The sequence below is a fragment of the Crinia signifera genome, chromosome 4, assembly GCF_055691185.1.
Source record: "Crinia signifera chromosome 4, ASM5569118v1, whole genome shotgun sequence".
Classification (NCBI taxonomy): domain Eukaryota; kingdom Metazoa; phylum Chordata; class Amphibia; order Anura; family Myobatrachidae; genus Crinia; species Crinia signifera.
This window is the reverse complement of record NC_139220.1, coordinates 45,516,190-45,536,627: the sequence shown is the minus strand read 5'-3', so window position 1 is coordinate 45,536,627 and position 20,438 is coordinate 45,516,190. Positions and strand designations below refer to the sequence as shown.

Genomic DNA, 20,438 nt, shown 5'->3' with positions numbered 1-20,438 from the left:
TGTAATTGTGAACAGGTTTAGGAGTGTTTTTCACAGTGCACCCCTATGTACCCCTACACCCTACCAAATTCAGACGCATTAGCGTCTGAATCCAGATAACCCCCTTCTTAGCGGCTTGCAAGGACTCGGGATTCAGACGCTAAAGCGTCTCAATTGTAGCGTGTACATTACGCTACGCTGATAGCGTAGCGCTGCAATGAGAACAGCTAGAGTGGCACGCGCACAAGCTACGCTGGTAACGTAGCGCTGATAACAGCTAGAGCGGCACGCGCACAGAGTCTGGCAAGCTGCAAAGTTTCTAATAGACTGTGCACGCGGTGGCGCCGTGAAACTACACAAGTACCGTTTGAAGCCCCATAAATGGATGTGTTAGAAAAAAAACACATTTTAAGGGCTACCTTGTGTACGACATACTGTGATGGTACAGCTTATGTCTTCCTGTGACAGTGTGCCCTTTCATAGACCCACGGACAGACAACAATGTGCAGTTTGTGCAGATAAAATCCTGATTTGTGTCATAATGACACAGTCCTGTGGGCAGCAGCAGCAGGATGACTCCTGGATGTTACTATCAAGCACACACAGCAGCAGTGGTGGTGGTGTATTGATGGTGCAGCTGCAGAGTCAGGTGGTGGCAGTGTCAGGAAGTGTTGCCATGGAGACCCAGCAGCAGGCCCCGCATCAGCCGGTGACGCAGCAGCTACCGTCCCCCCGCACGTCACGTCCCCCTCCCCCTTTCTCCCTCTGTGCTGCTGTGTGCAGCGCCGTTGCCGGCTCTGCTTCATGGACGCCGCAGCCGGTGTGTGAGAGGGGCCGGGTTGTGACGGTGTAGCCGCGTCCATGGCCCTGCGCGCCGACCCAAAGACCATGACCCTGTCTCTGATCATCAAATGGGGCGGCCAGGAGTTCCCGCTGTCTGCTCTATCCGAGGAGGACACGGTGATGGACCTCAAGCACTCTCTGAAAAGCCTCACTGGGGTCCTGCCGGAACGCCAGAAGCTGCTGGGCCTCAAATACAAGGGTGAGATGCTCTGCCTTGTTCTAGTGCACCATACACACTATGCAGTGACAACAGATGTTCCTGAGGGGTTAGGTGCCCTTTTAGGTCTGGTGTGGTACCCTACACTTATCATGCCTGCCATGCAGGGTACCAGGGACCAGACTGTCATTCCACTGTCATTCCTTTTAGTGCGGCCCCCAGAGTCCAACTCCTCAGCTGCCACCCGGGGTCCCCAGCCTCCCCTGCCACCCGGGGTCCCCAGCCTCCCCTGCCACCCGGGGTCCCCAGCCTCCCCTGCCACCCGGGGTCCCCAGCCTCCCCTGCCACCCGGGGTCCCCAGCCTCCCCTGCCACCCGGGGTCCCCAGCCTCCCCTGCCACCCGGGGTCCCCAGCCTCGCCTGCCACCCGGGGTTCCCCGCCGCGCCTGCCACCCGGGGTTCCCCGCCGCGCCTGCCGCCCGGGGTTCCCTGCCGCCCGGGGTTCCTCGCCGCGCCTGCCGCCCGGGGTTCCTCGCCGCGCCTGCCGCCCGGGGTTCCTCGCCGCGCCTGCCACCTGGGGTTCCCCGACGCACCTGCCACCCGGGGTCCTTCTCCGCGCCTTTTCCCTGGGTCCTCTTCTGCTCCTGGCGCCAAGGTTCTTCTCCGAAGTTGCCATGCAGGATCCCTGGGTACTTATCTGCACCTAGTCCCAGGGTCCTCCTTCGCGGCTACCACGCAGGGTCTTTCTCTGTGTAGGGTCCTCCTCCATGCAGGATCTCAGAGTCCTTCGCACCTGCCACACAGGCTCCAGAGGGGCCTCCTCTGCACCTGCCACACAGGGTCCTCTAACGCCAGGGATTTCCCCCCACTGGTGCTGGGATTAGGGGTCTCCCCCTGCATTAGGCCCACAAATGCCTGGCACCTGTCAATCACCTTGCTAGCGACCAGCGAAGGCTAACCTACGCATGGACTATTTGCAAAGGGACCCCACACATGTGCACAGTGTACCGTGCACATGTGCGGTCTTTCGATTATCAAGGTTTCAAATTGGCAGCACTGCAAATGGGTCTGAATCGTGCCCATTGTGTACAGAGTAAATTTGTGTATTCCTGTGCATGCTTAGTTTGATGGCTGTTACCATTATTAGTGTGCACTTATACTAGCCATTTCCTTAAGCCCCCAATACACTACGCCAACGTATCGCATGCAGCATCAAATGCAATACCTTGACAGAGTGCTGCCAGGGAGCCTTTTGCATGTGATCCTATCACATGTGAAACCGGTCACAGCTGCGGGATCTGACAAATCCTTGTGGCAGCCATGACGATCTCTGGATCTAAACCATATTGGGGGACAGAGCATCAGATCGGAATCGAAGGTAAGTCACATACGATATGGCACTGTCAAAATCCTGAGAAACCCGGTCATACTAGTGTATGGGCACCTTTAGGTTAAAAGATTGGAGAGAAAATATGTATTTATGTATGTATTGCCTAGCCTGCCGTTCCATCGACAAGTCATCACAAAGCATTGCCTTGTGCAGATGTCCCAGTTACGCCCCTACTGCTAGTATCACCGGTCAGCATTGTACCCAGGTGCATCACCCAGCGCAGTGCAAAGGTACACAAAATCTGGAGCGAAGATTTTTTTTACACTGACATTCTCTCTAAATTGTATTATTATTACATAGACAAAAGATTTGGACTAATATATCATGCGCTTAAATAGCAGCCCCAAAACCACAACCAAAAAATTGGAGAACCACTCCAGAGGTTAGTTACATACAATACCGTGTGGAATTTGGTAGGTAATCAAGGCGCTTTGCAAACATTCAAGGTGAAACCCAAAAAAAAGAAAAAAACCACAATAGTGTAATATGGTTTTAACAGTTCAATTAAAACTGGAGTCGACTCGTACCGAATTAAATGGTCTACATATGAGGTAGACAATAAGGCGTAGGGAGGGACATATGCTTGTCACAATGGAACCAAGAACTCCTCTCACTTTCTTTAGATGCTGATGAATCTCAAACGGATAAGAGAAACTTCATGGTGCAGTATAACATACTTTTATTCACACACAATTAAAACATCACACAATGTAAGGGATCTCCAGACTCTCACCATTCAATTATGTCCACAAGTGATTGTAGACACAAAAGCATAAGATGTACAACCACCACAGGCGTCCCTGGATACTGGCTGTAAGGTGAAGTCCGTCCGTCCCCTTCCAGAGTGTTTTCAAAGGACCACTGCCTGGGTCCTGAGATCCCTTACATTGTGTGATTGTTTGTGAATAAAAGTGTGTTATACTGCACCATGAAGTTTCTCTTATCCGTTTTTGAGATTCATCAGCATCTAAAGAAAGTGAGAGGAGTTCTTGGTTCCATTGTGACAAGCATATATCCCTCCCTACGCCTTATTGTCTACCTCATATGTAGACCATTTAATTCGGTACGAGTCGACTCCAGTTTTAATTGAACTGTTATGTACTGTTAAAACCATATTACACTATTGTGGTTTTTTTTCTTTTGTTTTTTGGGTTTCACCTTGAATGTTTGCAAAGCGCCTTGATTACCTACCAAATTCCACACGGTATTGTATATTATTATTACATATCTATTAGGAAATTAGGTACTTTCAGAGTGGATGTGCATTTTGGGTGATAATAATAATGATTATACATTATATAGGCCTTCAAACCACAAACAAGGTTATGTTTTCCTGTCCAATTAAGCTTACTAAATAAGTTTAAGGGTCAGATCTATCAAGCTTCGCAAAGTGATAAAATGGAGAGTAATAAAGAGCCAGCCAATCAGCAGCTAATTGTCATGTTACCAGCTGGGTTTGGAAAATGACAGGTAGGGGCTGGTTGTTTATCACTCCATTTTTTCCATCAGCCCATACCTGGCATTTTTCAAACCCAGACTGTAACATGACAATTAGGAGATAATTGGCTTGGTGTTCATCACTCTCCATTTTTTCACTTTTGGAATATTGATAATATCTGGCCCTAATGAATTTTACTCCCTTTGCATATATTGAATTTATGTTCTTCAGCATTAATGATGTGTATGGCTATTGGTAAATCTGCTCAAATCAGTCATGTATTAATGTTTACAATGACTTTGTTTTGATGAATTTTATTTAATTTACTTATATATTTTGTTACAGGTAAACCTGCAGACAACAATATTAAACTTGGTGTCCTCAAACTCAAGCCAAATACCAAGATTATGATGATGGGAACCCGGGAGGAGAGTTTGGTATGCAAGTTCTGCTTTTAGAAGTGTTTTTTTAAGCCCCCTGCACACTAGGCGATCTTGGCTGCGGTTGATATAGTTAACGGTATCGGCCGCGGGTGGCCACTCTGAGTGTACACAATGAACGATATTGTTTGGTGATGTCACCGGGACCCACTGAACATACGGGTCATTGGCTATAAAGCCAAATTGATCTGCATGGTTAGCCTTTGGGAAGGGATCGTTAAAGATGCGCAGAAGCACGCATAGATAACCATATTAAAGATCGCTCAGAAGCCCTTTTCTGGGTGATATCATTTCCAATATTATCTAATGTGCATGGGACTTTAGGGTTCGAAAAAGCTTCTGCTAAAGATTGGGAATCTCTGTTTTGGGAGAAGTAGCGTAAGTGAGACTCAATCCCAAAGATTACATACGTAGGGTCTAGCATTCAGTAGGTTCTTTGGTGGGTTCCTGGCTGTTCTCTTCTGCTAGTTTGGTATTTTAATATTGGAGGAAATCTAAGAAGCAGACCGTTCTGGAGACTGGCACTCTTGTCCTATTTTACTTGCTTTGGTATTTACAGATCCAGAGATGGGGAAAAATTCTACATGTCCTATAACTCCTGCTATCTCAGGGGACTACAGATAGTGAGTCTGTTCTTATATATACGGTATATTTATGTATAATCGGGAGTTTGCCCTCTTTGGATCAGAAAAGACAATGTCCGTTTTGCAATGATGCAGATTGTGGGGGATGGGGAGGTTGCGGACAGAGGACTCGCTATAGCCACTACTTAATGACAGTTACAGTAAGTGTATACTGTCTACTAAAGTGTTTATATAAGTAAAAGTTAAGGTTCTTCTCATCATTTGTGTTTGCACGGGGGACCGATGTTTGGCATCTGTGCATGTGCAGACGCCGGGTGCGAACGGTCACTGCAAGTGGTAAGTTCGACATTCCATTTGCACCCAACTGTGTCGGCGGGTAGACACACCATGGAAAAGCCCAGGGTTTCATGGGTGTTCCCATGAAAACACTGGCCGTTCCCAGGGAAATGAGGCAGTGACGCAGCTGCCAGGGGTGGGCAGTTGACATCACCGGATGTTAGCTGCTTGTCCTGTCCTCGCACAGGGTGCACGCAAAACTTAAGGTGCCCATACGCTGCTGCGAGGTCTCGCAGCAGTGTTTGGACACCCGACACCCTGGCAAGCCTCCAGGACCTTCCCGGCGGCAGGGACGCATGCAATCCATTGTGATGGATCGCATGCGTCCCTGATTCCTGCCTGCCTCGCCGCCAGGAGGGAGGTCCCAGGACGGGTGGTCGGATGGGCACCGATGCACACAGGACTGCGCATCGGACCCGGCGGCATGTCAGGGAGAGGCGATTTGGTCCGATTTAACGGGCTGATTTTTCGCAATCGGCCGAAATCAGACCAAATCGCCTCAGTGTATGGGCACCTGGAGTGTCTTAGTTTTGCGTGCACGTTCCAGATCATTCGGTGGTCGGCAACCAACGAATGATGTGGTCCTCTTCTACTAGGCAGCGAATGGATGCAAAACATCCATTTACAGCCGTGTCGGCGAATTCACCATGCGGCGGCGGACAGGCGGCAATGCGAATGGCGGGCTTTAAATCACATGCGAACTTCGCAGCGCTGCATGTGAACCAGAATAACGGCCTACATTTGCCAATTTATTCTTTAAAAACTCCATAAAAGTGTTTTTTTTTTTCTTTACAAATTGAATATGTGGAATTTGAGTACGTTTGCATATTGTAATTAGAGGTCAGCTTAGGTCAGGCCTGGCCAACTTGTCTCTCCAGATGTTGTGAAACTACAAATCCCACAATGCCTTGCCACTGTTTTAGCATTCCTTTATAGCAACACTGTGGCAAGGCATGCTGGGACTTTCACAACAGCTGGAGAGCCCGCAGGTTGGCCAGGCCTGGCTTAGGCAAAGGAGTGTGTGTGTGAGTCACCCAAAAGAAGAAATGCAACCCCATTTGGGATGTAACTACCCCAATTATTATGCAGTAGCTCCTAGTCTGATTTGCTTGTAGCCAGTAGTTGTCTGCTATGCTTTGTTGCAGGAGGATGTTCTGGCTCCCCCACCAGACAATGACGATGTTGTAAATGACTTTGACATTGAAGATGAGGTTGTGGAGGTGGAAAATCGGTATGACATTTGCTTTTAACATTTGGAAAGACTGAGACTCACTTGTGCAGCAATACTGTAAACTAACAGGGCCGGTGCAAGTCGGGGTGGGGGCGCCCCGGTGTCTGCCGCCCGGGTACCTGTCCTGCGGCGCTGTAAAGCTGGCTGCGGCGGCAGCGTGGGGTCCCTGCAGTCAATAAGAAATAACGAGCGCTATTCGCCGGGCTATGCGGAAGCGCTTCTGTTTTGGAAACACTGGCCGCACGGCGCACGCTGATTGGCTGAATCTCAGCCAATCAGCGTGCGGCCAGTGTTTCCAAAACAGAAGCGCTTCCGCATAGCCCGGCGAATAGCGCTCGTTATTTCTTATTGACTGCAGGGACCCCCTGCTGCCGCCGCCAGCTTTTACGCACATATACGCCGCAGGACAGGTACCCGGGCGGCAAGGGGGGTCGAAATATTGCCCTCCAGTGGCTGGCGCCCTAGGCAAATGCCTAGATTTGCCTAGTGGTGGCGCCGGCCCTGTAAACTAATGTTCTTTATAAACCATCTAATGAAATCGATGTATAGCCCAAATAATTATCTAGTACACTGCCTTTAAACCTTCTTCAATTCACGACACACTGATCAAGATTTTAAAATGGCCAAGGCACGCTATAAGTACCCCATGGGAGTAAAAACACACACTGGCCCCTAAGGGTGAAAAAAACAAACAAATTTGCCACCACAATAATTAAATGAATACACTGGCCCCTGCATTAATTCCACATATTCAATGGGCGGCAAGACGACATTACATGCGTGACCTATGAGTCATGCTCCAATAGTGGTCATGTGCCGAGCTTCGGAAGAGCACTGTGCTGCCCGCGCCTGGCAGTGATGATATCGGCAGCTGGGCACGTGGCATCTCCTGGGCGATGCCGCATCGGCCAGCCGCTTGCAGCACAGCTGTTGAAAACCACTGGTCTAGGAACATACTGCTCCACTCATTAATTAATGGTTTAATTTTTCCTCCATATTCCTACAACATGAAGAGTAGCAGGATAATCTGTAGTTGGTATTACTGTATATCCTGACCCTAGGAATATTCTAGCACAGTTGCTGTCCTGGGGATACAGCAATGCTGTAACTAGACACAAAGCAACCCCCTATCTGCATATTCTACAGAAAAATAAGCACATTTACAGTATGTAATATACTTCCAGAGAAGAAAACCTGGCGAAGATTTCACGTCGCGTCAAAGACTACAAAGTGGAAACGCTGAATCCTCCGAGGGAAGGGAAAAAGCTGCTGGTTCTAGATGTTGACTATACACTGTTCGGTTAGTATGTTGCCTGCACATTTAATGCCTATGTTTTAAGGTGTGTGTCACCGAATATACCTTCCCTTCCCCAATATGCCTTAGCTGATGTTATCACTTGCTCTAAGACCACCGCAATTAATGCGGCTTATCCAAAGTGATGATCAACTTGTAACATTCTTTAGATCTGCATAAAACTTTTCAACCCCTTCAGTGGCACTCCCGAGAATTTTCTGGGTTTTGCTCCAGTGCGCAGACTGGCAAACCCAGAAAATTCTCGGGAGTGCCACTGCCTGCGCTCCATCCCGCCGGGCAGCGCCGCTGAGCGATGAGCTCAGCTTCAGCGGCTATCTGACCCTGCCTCCTCTCCACCCTGCTGTGTGCAGCGTGACCTTGTAACCTCAGGCTGCACACAGCCGGGTTGCCAGGGGCAGGGGGCGCTCCTGAGAAAAAAACTCGCCCAGGGGGGGAGCGCTCCTTGAAAAAAAAAAAAAAAAAAACAGCTGAAGAGGTTAATGTCACAATAGTGTTCCATTCATGTGGAATACGATTATGAATACTAACTTACAGTGAGTGAGCTACCTTGGCCAAAATGGGTTAACCACTGTCTACCTTTTACCTGTTGACCACTTGCCCCACCTAGTCTAACAGGAGGTGTCAGAGAAGAGGGAAGGGAATTGTAGACATAGACGCAGATTTGAATGCACCAGACAGTGTTTGGTTCCACCTCATCTATGTATAACATTAGCCACCTATAAAATGTAACTGTCTCCTCCCCCCCCCTTCCCCTGGTCTTTTTCAGATCATCGGTCATGTGCAGAAACAGGCCTAGAGCTTATGAGGCCATACCTGCATGAATTTCTTACCTCTGCCTATGAAGACTATGATATTGTAATATGGTGTAAGTGTTTTTACTTGTGCGGATTTTTTAATTTTTTTTGTTTTACCTGTACTACATGTATTTTTTAATTACCATGGGATGCTCCATAAAAACAAACCGCAAGCTTGTATAATTCTACACAATATTATAACTCTTGAACATTTAGATAAAAGGACATTTAATAAAGTAAATACAGGTTGAGTATCCGGTATCCGGACATCCCTTATCCGAATGATTTAAAAAACCGTGGTTTTTGGAATCATTCGAATTTTTTTATTTTTTTTAACCCCCTAACCCTCTTTTCATACTTACCAAGTCCCCGGGCATCCACAGCAGGCCTCCGGCATCTTCTCCAGGGTCTCCAGCGGTCCCAGGAATGCATTGCGCGAGTGTGCGCGCGCGCCGGTGACGTCACCGGTGCGCGCGCACACTCGCGCAATGCATTCCTGGGACCGCTGGAGACCCGGAGAAGATGCCGGAGGCCTGCTGTGGACGCCCAGGGACTGCGTGGACGCCGAGGGACCACCGGACACCATCAGGGGACAGGTAAGTATGCTTTAAAAAAAATATTCCAAAAACCGAAAAATTCCCCTATCCGGAATGCTCGTGGTCCCGAGCATTTCGGATAGGGGATACTCAACCTGTACATTTGAAGTGCTATAGATGTGTCCTCACACTATTGCTGCAGTTGTGCCAGGTCCCATGTGACACCACGTTTGCGTGGTGTCTTTTTCGCTCTGATGTGCATCTTAATTCCACATAACTGCTGCACTAGTTAATTTGATGTGCTCCACTGTATATGTATGGCTGTATATGAAGTGCTACAAAGTCTCAGAGCACTGGCCATGTCCACCACAGTGACTACAAATGGGGCGTGGTCTTGCGGGAGTCCCGCAATCATTGACCACGGCCCCAAAATTTTGGGCTGGTGACTACGGTGCACTCTGGCGCCCCTCCTTCCATCCTGACATAGTTAAGAGGTACAAGTTTCCTTTTATATAGCATTCTGTTCATTATTCAAATGGTTTCTTCCATGACACTGCACATATTGTAACTGCTTTATGTATGAGAGATGCAAACAAATGTAATAGGCGATGTCGATGCTATTTCTAGAGCAGCAATTTAGTTTCAATGCAAAAACAACCAGATTTTGCAGCTGTTTATGTATAACTGCCTGGTGCAGATCGACATTAAAAGCCAGGTGTCATCTTGGTCCTATGTGTCTGACCACATGGATCCTGCATAGCATAGCTGAATGGGCTGCAAGGCATTACTAATAGATTCATGGATCTAATAGCTGCTGTTGTAGTTACAAACAGACCTTGGTTTTATCACTAAAGGTCCATACACACTGGGCAATTTTGCCCAGATGGGGAAAATTGCTGGGCTGGAAAATGCTTTGTTTATTCGACCGTTTTAGTGATTTTCCCCAGGGTGGATGACTTTCCATAACAAGACACTATGGAAAGCTGTCCAACCCTGTTGCTTATCTGCTAGTATCACCAGCAGATAAGCGGCCGGGCCAGCAATGACGCAGGAGCGCACATCAGCACTCACTGCTCATTGCTGCACCGTACACATTGGACGGCTTTGAAGCTGAAAGCCGATCAAACGAGTAAACTGAGCGGCTTTCAGCTCCAAGTCGCTCTGGGTGTGTGGGCCTTTATTGTTTCAAATGATCTCTGTCTCTGGTAGCTCCTAAAAAAGTCTCCTCTGCACAAAGGTAAATCATACTAGTTTCTGAAACCGTAAATTCATAAGAAATACATTCTATTTAGCAGACTGGTACTTGTGTACTAGCACGGCACCCATCGCATCGCAGACCATAAGGTCTGCCATGCGATGGCAGCCAATGCTATACAATTTTAAATTGTATACCATTGAATTGTATGCTATTGTATGCTATTGTATCGCATATACAATGGTATGCAATTTAAAATTGTATAAGTACCCTAATGGGGGCTTACAATGTTAAATACACCCCCACGCCACCCTCACTATGAACGTGAACCCGAAGCGTGGCAAGCGCAGCGGTACGCGTCCTACGACCTTTTGATACCCCCTACTATCCACGTCGGCGTGGAGTCTATATTATACAGTGCGGCGAGCCACCGAGCCCGAAGCGTGGCGAGCGGATGCGGAATACATGTAAAGTAATACACGTCCCCTCGCGGGGCACGCTCCGCTCACCCCGCTTTGGGCTCACCACACTATATAAAATCAACTCCACGCCGACGTGGATAGTGGGGGTATGAAAAGGTCGTAGGATGCGTACTGCGGGCTCGCTGCGCTCGCCACGCTTCAGGTTCACGTTAATAGTGGGGGTGCATTTAACATTGTAATCCCCCATTAGGGTGCTAATACAATTAAACATCGTATAGGGGGATTATACAATTTTAAATCGCAGTGCATCGGGTGTATGGCATGCGATGAGATTATATGTCGTGCGACCAAATATCATGGGTGCCGTGCTAGTACACAAATACCAGCAGACTTTCTGGATAACTTTCCGGACTGTAGCCCGCCCACCGTAAAAATTCACCACTGCCTGTAACCACAGTTAATTATCCCAACCCCGCCCCCCTTGGGTTTGCGATTGACCTATTGGAAGCTCTGCCTGCCCTTCTCATACAGTTGTCTCAGGAGCAGGAAACATTTGTTAAAATATGGGTTTAGTATTCTAAAAGAATTTTATAAAGGAAAATAATTTTACAACGTGTAGGAACTATTATAAAAAAATGTATTTATAACCGTGGTGTTTCACCTGTGCATGTGTCTAAGTCCCTAAAATGTCACAGTATTATGGTCTGTACCCACAGAAGTACATTAGTAAGATGCGCGGTCTCATTACTGTGTTACTGAGTAAGGCGATTTAAAGTTCCTTACCTGTATGTAGTGCAGTAGCACTTACAGCACTACTTAAAGGTAGAAGGCGCCACTGGTCAGATCTAAAGATTAGGAGGTGCCATTGGGTTTGGTATGGTATCCCACTGGTCAGAAGACAGACAGAGACATGCCAATAGTTTGGATCCTGACACCCGGTGGGTAGGTGCCAACTACATCCCAGCCCATTGCGTATTATTACCAAATCATTGTTCTAAATCAGTGGTTCTCAATATCGGTACTCAGGGCCCTGCACAGTTCACATTTTCCAGGTCACCTGACAGGTGCATTCATTACTCTGACACATGTGGAGCTAATTATTTCACTTGATTCTGTGAGGAGACCTGTAAAACATGCACTGTATGGGGTCCTTTGGACCGACTTTGAGAACCTGTGTTCTAAATAATCTTATTCATATAGGAATTAATCACTGATGACTTGCTCAGCTGATTGCCTCTGGACTACATGACTGGGCAGATGTACGACATCGGGATATAAGTTCTATATAGAAGAGCAAGAAATATAAAAGTGTTTACTTTGCCTGTATATCACATAGTAGTACAAGCGCCATATGCTACTCCTGTGATGTAAAAGCTTTTTTATCTTTTAATTATTTCCTTTTGTTTTTCCCTCTACAGCTGCAACCAGCATGAAATGGATTGAAGCCAAAATGAAGGTGAGTGGATGTAATCTCCTATAGCGTCTATTCATGAAAGTCAATTATAACACGGATTTCTTGATATTTACCCTGCTGGTTTTACAGCTATTATTGGTGACCCATCGTCTATAGACAACTGTTGCATTTTGTGAGCTGAGCGTCCATATGACTTAGTGAGCTCAGTGAGGCACACAAACGCCTCATACCTCTGATTCATTTCCATTGCAGAGGTCAGACATTTTGGACTCGGACGGGATAATCTGATATCATAGGGGTAGGTGGCATGGCAGGTAGATGGCAGTAACCTTCCAACTAGACCCGGCATTCCCAACCTCGTGCCTCAAGACATGCTTACAGCAAAGGTTTTAGTGATAGCCATACTTCAGCTCAGACTAAACCTGCACTTGCATTGAGAGCTGAGGTTGGGAAAGCCTGTACTAGTCTTTGTTGTTGTTATTATTGCTGTCAGGCATGCAGCACTTGTGTCCATCTGCCAACGTCCGCAGCCGTAGTGCCATGTATGTAGCCTGTATAAGTTTCCCCTGAGGTATAGAAAGAGAGAGGATAAAGTACACTTTTATACTGCTATTATTCTGTTCAATGTAGGCGCTTTATAACATGCAGATCCACGGTACAGTGATCCATTCATGTGTCTGCTGAGGTGGCAGCTCATTGCTTTGTACTAATTGTATGGGGACACAAAGTGCCTCCTGTGAGATACAGACACTCTGACTGAGACATACATAATGCTTTAGCAAAGTCCTCATCTAATCAAATGGGAAAGGTGGGAGGATAGGCTTTGGTGGGATCCGGAAAAGTGGGTATGGGTCATAGGGTCCACAGCACTAAGGTCAACATGCATTGGGTCGACCACTGAAGATGTTGGTACTTGTTTCCTAGCATGGCGCCCATCGCATACTGTATTTAGTGGTGTGCGATGCGATCTTCCCGTTAAATTAACACGAGTGCTTGTACAATGAAATATCGCATAGCATCGCATGCCAGCAAATGGCATGCGATGCGATTTTTTAATTGTACAGGCACCCTGATGGGTGCTTACAATGTTAAATGCACCACCACTATCAACAGCAACCCAAAGCGTGCCGAGTGCAGCCTGCGAGGGGCGGCGGTACGCGTCCTCCGACCTTTTCATACCCCCACTATCCACGTCGGCGTGGAGTTGATTTTAGATAGTGTGGCGAGCCACCGAGCCCGAATACGAGCCTGAAGCGTGGCGAGCACACGCGGAATACATGTAAAGTAATCAGTGTCCCCTTACGGGGCTCGTTGCGCTTGCCACACTATCTAAAATCAAGTCCACGCCAACATGGATAGTGGGGGTATGAAAAGGTCGTAGGACGCGTACCAACGCCCATCGCGGGCTCAATACGCGTTGATAGCGAGGGTGGCGTTGACAATGGGGGTGCATTTAACATTGTAAGCACCCATTAGGGTGATTGTATAAGATGCACTTCAATCAAAATCGGGGGCACAGTGCTAGGAAACAACTACCAAGGTGGTTGTTTTTGTTTTTTGTTTTTACCCGAATGTCGACATGGACACTATTTTATTCTGCTACCACTCCCTAGTGCAGGGATGGGGAACCAGTATGCCCTGCAACAGTTTTGCTATTTGGCCAATCTAAAACTGTTGCTGGGAATGCTGGGATGTGTAGTTCAACAACATCTGGAGGGCTGAAGGTTCCGCATCCCTGTCCTAGTGGATGGGAGCTCATGAAATACCGCACATGTCGGCTCAAAATAAAAATAAAAAAAGTGAAAAAACCCATGTTGACCTTTGGACTGTCGACCTAATGCTTGTACCCATGTCGACCTTAACCCATGTGTCGACCTTGGCTCATGTCAACCTTCAGTGGTCGACCCAATGCATGCCGACCTTAGTGCTGTTGAACGAACGACTGTATACCGGAAAAGTAATCCTGAACAGCATAGATCAGAGTAATAGTGCAGTCTCAAACCTACTCGTGGTATCTCCGCCGAATGTTATGCAACACGGAATTACCCAGGAATATATCATACAATTCATCTTTTTTTATTAATTACAAGATTTAGAGGAGTAATAAAAGGTTCTAGTCGCCTTTTGGCAAAGCATGCCTGTTTAAGTGAAATAAATGATACATTGTTTTCAGTCATGTCCCCCCCTTAAGGCAGTTCCTCATGTGTTGCACAGGCTCTCGTTCCTAACTTGGTACTGTCCATGTGTTTTACTAGGAGTTGGGCGTCAGCACAAACGCTAATTACAAGATCACTTTTATGTTGGATAGTGCAGCCATGATCACCGTCCACACACCCAGGAGAGGCCTCATTGATGTAAGTATACACTCTGCATAGGGATTATGGATGTCTCTGCTACGTGATTATTTTAGGCTCTTGTCTGGAGCCTTTTATCTGAGATATTTGATCTTGTCAAAGAGCCAGGGTAGAATTAAATATACTCCTTCATTTTCCTTTTTACGTTCCGGGGAAATAGTGGTTTTATTTGCCATCCACTAGATGCAATAAGCGGTTGTGAGGAGGAGGGAGACAAGGAGAACGGTTGTAATCTGTTAAAATGTACACAAATAAGAAAGCCTTTAATTGTAAGATAGATATGAACAACTACATTGCTTACACAAACCCTTGCTTTGGTCCTTCACCTTCCTGCAGGGTTACAACAGTTATGCAGTGGTAATATTCTAAATTCACAAAATTACGTTTTCTGTCACGCTGTTACCATCACTGTAGAACTAAGCTTAGTGCTAAGCTTTTCTTGCCTGCCCTCAAATTCTGTGGTTCTATGGTAGTCATAAGTATGCCCAAAGCACTGGCTGCAGGATCCTACATCTCCACTAGAACCTTGACAATATAGTTTGGACCACCCAGTATGCTACATCTGGGGCCTTATTCTGGTTCCTTCGCTGCAGCCGCTCATTTGCATGGGGACCGATGTTTTCTATGCATGTGCATACGCTGGGAACGTGTGAACTCAGTGCTTAATTTGTTCGCCGATTGCACGCTCCCTGCATTCCAAGCGGGGGCCTGAGAGGGGCGTGGGGTGCTGGCCAGGGGCATTAGCATATGCATACGCCCAGCGTTTCATGGGCGTTCCCAACAAAACGCTAGGCATACATATGGTAATGCGGTTGTGACACAGGTGCGGTGGGCGGGCAGCTGACATAACCGAAAGTCAGCTGCCCACCCATGTCACTGCATTTCTTCGTTCATATGTAGGAGTGGTCTGGACCACCCATATATATGCGTGTGCCTTTCTTCCACCATTGTATGATGGGGGAGGTTCCCATCGGTATGCAAATGTTTGTTTATGTAAAACAACCATTCGCGTGCCGGACGAACGAACCCGGGGTTCGAATGGGGGCGGGCGTACCACCATTCGCCAGGTGTGTTCTGGATTACTCGCAAGAGACTCCCAAGTGAGTCAATTAGAATAAGTTCCCTTCTCCGGTGCACAATGATATAGTCTACTTTCATTTCCAATGACAATATGACATCCTATTACAGAATCTGGTTATACAATAGTAGATTCTTACAGATGCCACAACCAACTCTTGATTTAAAGTGGATTTTATGGAGTCTTCTGTGACAATGAACAATTCTTTTAGTAACCATGTTTTTACCTCAAAGCTTACATGCTGCAAACCTAAGCCACATTACATTGTGCACAGTATGAAAAGCAAATTGTGGTGATTGCAGATGTATTTTCAGTGTCCTTCTGAGATGTTTATCATGAACATTAGTCATACAGGCCATATGGTTTTACCACAGCAAAGATCATGGATCTCTGATTATATCCATGTCACCATACGGTAAATGCAGCCAGAGGTGAAAGGGGCGGAGCTACAAATACACTTAAACTGCACCTATCGCCTGTACTCACTGCAAGCAGCCTTTCAGTAGGACATGTGACATCATGAGGCAGTTCATGCTTTCATTTCATTAGTTCATTGTCCATTATTGTCTTATTTGAAAAGATGGCAGTTTGCCTTTTATTTAGGAAAATTGGTTTACAGAAATACAAATCTTGTCCAGAAGAAATAATACACTCAATTAGGACATCTAGCGGTTCCCATGCTGGCAACCGCTCTGCCGGGCCCTGATACTGGGAGGGGATTGGCCATCATAAGGAGGTGTGGTCAGGACCCCTCCTTACAAAGTATTAGCAGTCTCATCTCTCTTCCTGCTGCTGTTTACAACTTGTGGAAGTAAGAGTCCCCTCCAGGTTCCTCCCACAGGTTATATACAGCCTCAAGGCGTTTTAGGGGTGATTAGCATTGGCTCGGTAATTTTGCTGATTACCGAATGGGTAGACGCCGCACTCCCCCATTCCATGACCGAACGGCCCCATCCATTCGCATGGTAGTGTACGGGGGTAAAAAAAAATCATTCAACGGTCGGCGATCATCAAATGATTGTCACACGCATTTGCAAATAAGTCAGTCTAGGTTGACTTTTATTTACGTGCACCTGAACGAAGACTGGGCCGGTGGCTGACGTCCTGTGACGGCAGCCACCCGCCCTGAGCAGGCTTCGGCATGCCTGTGTTCACATAGGGCTGCCCATCTGTTTTTTGGGAACACCCAAGAAACACTGGGCGTCCCCATGCTCCAGCACCCTATCCGCACTGCTGAGTGCAAACTCCTCGACGAGTGTGAATTAAATATAATACAGTATCATTTAATCTTCTAGGAACATAGCCTTTAGCTGGGAGCTACCGTCTGTTTTACAGGAGACGTCCTACTTGTGTCTTTGTTCTTTCCCTTGCAGGTGAAGCCACTCGGGGTGATTTGGGGCAAATATGCAGAGTTCTATAGTAAGAAGAACACCATCATGTTTGATGATATTGGAAGGAATTTCCTGATGAATCCCCAGAATGGTTTAAAGGTAACCCAGTGATATAAGTAATGGCGCTATATGCCAACCTACCTTCTTCAGATATATGCCGACCTACCTTCTTCAGATACATAACTCCGATTTAAAGGACTTGTCACTTTTGTGAGGGATTTTTTACATTTCCTGTCTCTTTAACACATGGAATCATTAAAGTGTGAATGGATTATATACACCTATCATTAAATTAACCTTCTTTAAGGTTCACATGTCTCCAGAAAGCAATCTGCAGGAGTGAATATCACTTTGTACATACGCTTCAAAATGTTAGGGGAAAGCCTAATCTCAAACAATGATAATGATGATAATGTCCAAATTAATTGTTAACATTATTTGGTGTTTTTAGGATCTGATGCTAAACTGAATGCAAGTTAACTGCAATTAATCCCACCATGGCTGCACGGCATTAAAAAAATGTATGCACATGTCTATTTGTCCATATGTATAGTGTGCATTTTAGAGACCTTATTGGTACACTGTGGGTGAGGCCCCTTAGCATCAGTAGGCAGTTGGGTCCGCTATATTCTTGGTGTAAAGGCCGACATACATTAGGAAGTCGGACCTGATTTCCCTGGCAGTTTAGGATTATCAGTACGATTTAAGCCCTTGATGCGCCAAGTTTTGCATGTAACAAATCGCATGTGATTTAGCACATGCAACTTCCGGAGAGCTTCAGGTGGAGGGAGCCGGGCTGGGGGATGTCGAGAGCCGGGTGGCAGGATAATTTAAAACAAAAAAAAAAAACCCATACAAATGAATATGCAGCCACTGATTGGCTGAGAGAGCTCTCAGCCAATGAGTTTCTGCCTATTCCTCTGTATTTTTTTATTTTTTAAATTCGCTTGGCTTCCTCAGCCCAGCTCTTGGAAGACTCCGCTGCATCGGATGTGTTACATCGTGAGTGCTAAAAAGATCAGATTTATCCCGTCCGTCCGACCTCTAATTCCAATGCGCACTGGACCATGCATCGGATCGGATGTCATACACATGCGATTTGGCCCGATCCATGGTAAAATCTGGCCCAAATCGCATAGTGTATAGGGTCCTATAGAGTTGCATTTACTCTTCAAGGAAGCTCTGCATAGCCTGCAGTTCTGGGGTCACTTCCTCACTTAAGGCCCCCATACAGTAGTCCGACTTGTCTGAAGTGCAAGTCGGACACGATTTCCCTTGAACTTTCCCGACAGCTCCCCGAGTAGGCTTATATCAGATTTGGCCATTTTAACATGTGATTATCGCATGAAAAAGGACTCACAGGGAGGTGAGTTCAAGGGAAATCTGATAAATCTGCTAAAAAGCACCTGCGATAAGCATCTGAAAGCCCCACATCCCATATATCTTATGTGCAGGCAGTTCAATCTCCCGATCTGTTGCGTATGGAGCCACGCATCGGATGGGATGTCCAACATATGATTTTGCCAGTTTTCGCCCAATTTCTCATCGTGAATCAGATGCCATTGGCCAAAATGGCAAGTTTAAGGATTGCCTATGTGGGGATGGCCATTGCAGCAATTTTTGACTAAGTACTTGTGTAAGCTTGACTTCTAAGCATGCATCGTTCACCTCTTCATCAGACCCCAAGGAGATCCTTTTTGTATCTGATTCCTTACAGATCAGGCCTTTCATGAAAGCACATCTAAATCGGGATAAAGATACAGAGCTTTTGAGGCTGTCCCAGTACCTTAAAGAAATTGCTAAACTAGAAGACCTTTCAGACCTTAATCATAAACATTGGGAAAGGTAAGCGAGCGTTACGTTGTGAACACATACAGTATTGAATTACTAGCAAGACTTGTCAACTATTTCTCCCTCTTCTTTTCTTACAGGTATCTCTCAAAAAAACAAGGTCAATAATGAATTCTTAGGTGCGGAATATTATATATTTCACTGTCTTTTTGTTTTAGTTGTGTTTTTTGTTTGTATATTGTTTTTTTTGGGGGGGAGGGGGTGGAGTCAAGCATGTTTGACCGGCGGAGCTCAAACTTGAATGCTTTCTTTTGAGTTTGTCTTTTTGTTTTTGTATACTTTTTCTTTTTGTAATGATGGAACACCCACTTGCCTATTTCCGAGAATGTTCAGATTTTCTTTCCTCTACAATGAAAGTATTCGGACAATGTTTGTGTACGATCAACTCTCAATTTTGATAATTCTAAATATTTTTTATTTATATTTTTTTAGATAATGAGCGCTCATGAAATAGAATTATTTGCATGTTCAGCCTCTTTCAATTTTTTTTTTCTTTCTGAATTTAGTGGGGTATTTTGCAAGATTAGCATAATTTTTTTTAGGATTGGTAAATAAACTTATGAAAAATAAAATAAGACACCAGTCTAATGAAATATGCCTATTAATATGTCAATAAACTTAAAGATACGGCCTTAAATGCCTAGCTTGTTCCTCATCATTATATACAGCAGATTCCAATTTGAGCTTGTGATTTAGGGCGGTATTCAATGTCGGCAGCTATTTCCGACAGGGGAAATAGCGGCCGCCGCCTATTCATTGCTGCCATTTCCAACAGCATTGAAGGTGGATTTAGACAAAACGCATCCAATTTTAAAACAAGTCGGATCTGTTTTGTCGGAAACGGCTATGGATTGACGACAATCTACAGCCGTTTTCGCTGGCACGCCCACTTTTGGCGACTCCACAGGCAGAACATTGAATTATGCCTGTTGAGTATCTGTCGAGCAGAGAGAAAACTGGCCAGGATTCCGATTGTTGGGATGTTCCAACAGTCGGAATTCCAGATTGAATACCACCCTTATGCTGGGTACACACCAGAACGACTAGGGCCGATCCCATCAATCTAGATCCAATTCCGACTGATTGGATGTAGATTGTGTGGTGTTTGGGCCCTGTTCTGTTCTGATCCGATTCCGATCGGATGTGCGGCCCCGCCGGTCGGTCGTTATTCAGATCCTACCTGCAGCAGGTAGGATCTGGAAACGACCATACACCCAGGTGCGGGTCGCCATCAGATCGGTACCGCTTACGGTGCACATCGTGAGCGGGTCGTCCTGGTGTCTACCCTACATTGGGCTGTGTAAATGTGGCCCCTTTTTTCCATACACAATGTAAAAAATACTTTTATTTTTTATTTACTGTACCATATCTATCCACATATGATCTCAACACTTAGACATGGTGATATATTGGCTATGACTGATTTTGACTATGCGATTTCCCCTTGAAGTGGTATATGAGAGAAAATGGTCTGGGTTTGATAGGTGGGCAGTTTGACTAGGCCAGTATACCTGCCAAACCTGAATGCAGATGTCCTATGGCAAGCTCACTGATGGTAGAAACCTCCTGCGGAGCATAAGGTTAAGCCTGGGCTGCATTCTCCCATAGAAAGAAAGTCTTAATGCAGAGCTAACAATGCAATTTTAGAGAATTCTGTGAGATTGCAGTAGACTCTCTTATTGTATTATGTC

The 20,438-nt window shown here is 46.1% G+C and overlaps 1 protein-coding gene across 1 annotated transcript; it reads left to right on the top strand.

Annotated features, from left to right (window-relative positions):
• Window positions 1–702: 702 nt before the first annotated feature.
• UBLCP1 (ubiquitin like domain containing CTD phosphatase 1) lies at window positions 703–19,384 on the top strand. The gene is made up of 10 exons (XM_083181694.1): window positions 703–1,021; window positions 4,152–4,243; window positions 6,312–6,397; window positions 7,582–7,697; window positions 8,479–8,577; window positions 12,078–12,115; window positions 14,329–14,427; window positions 16,879–16,995; window positions 18,614–18,741; window positions 18,828–19,384. Exons 1-10 carry the CDS (start codon window positions 841–843, stop codon window positions 18,853–18,855), a joined length of 984 nt encoding a protein of 327 aa, XP_083037820.1. The 5' UTR covers window positions 703–840; the 3' UTR covers window positions 18,856–19,384.
• The last annotated feature ends 1,054 nt before the right edge of the window (window positions 19,385–20,438 follow it).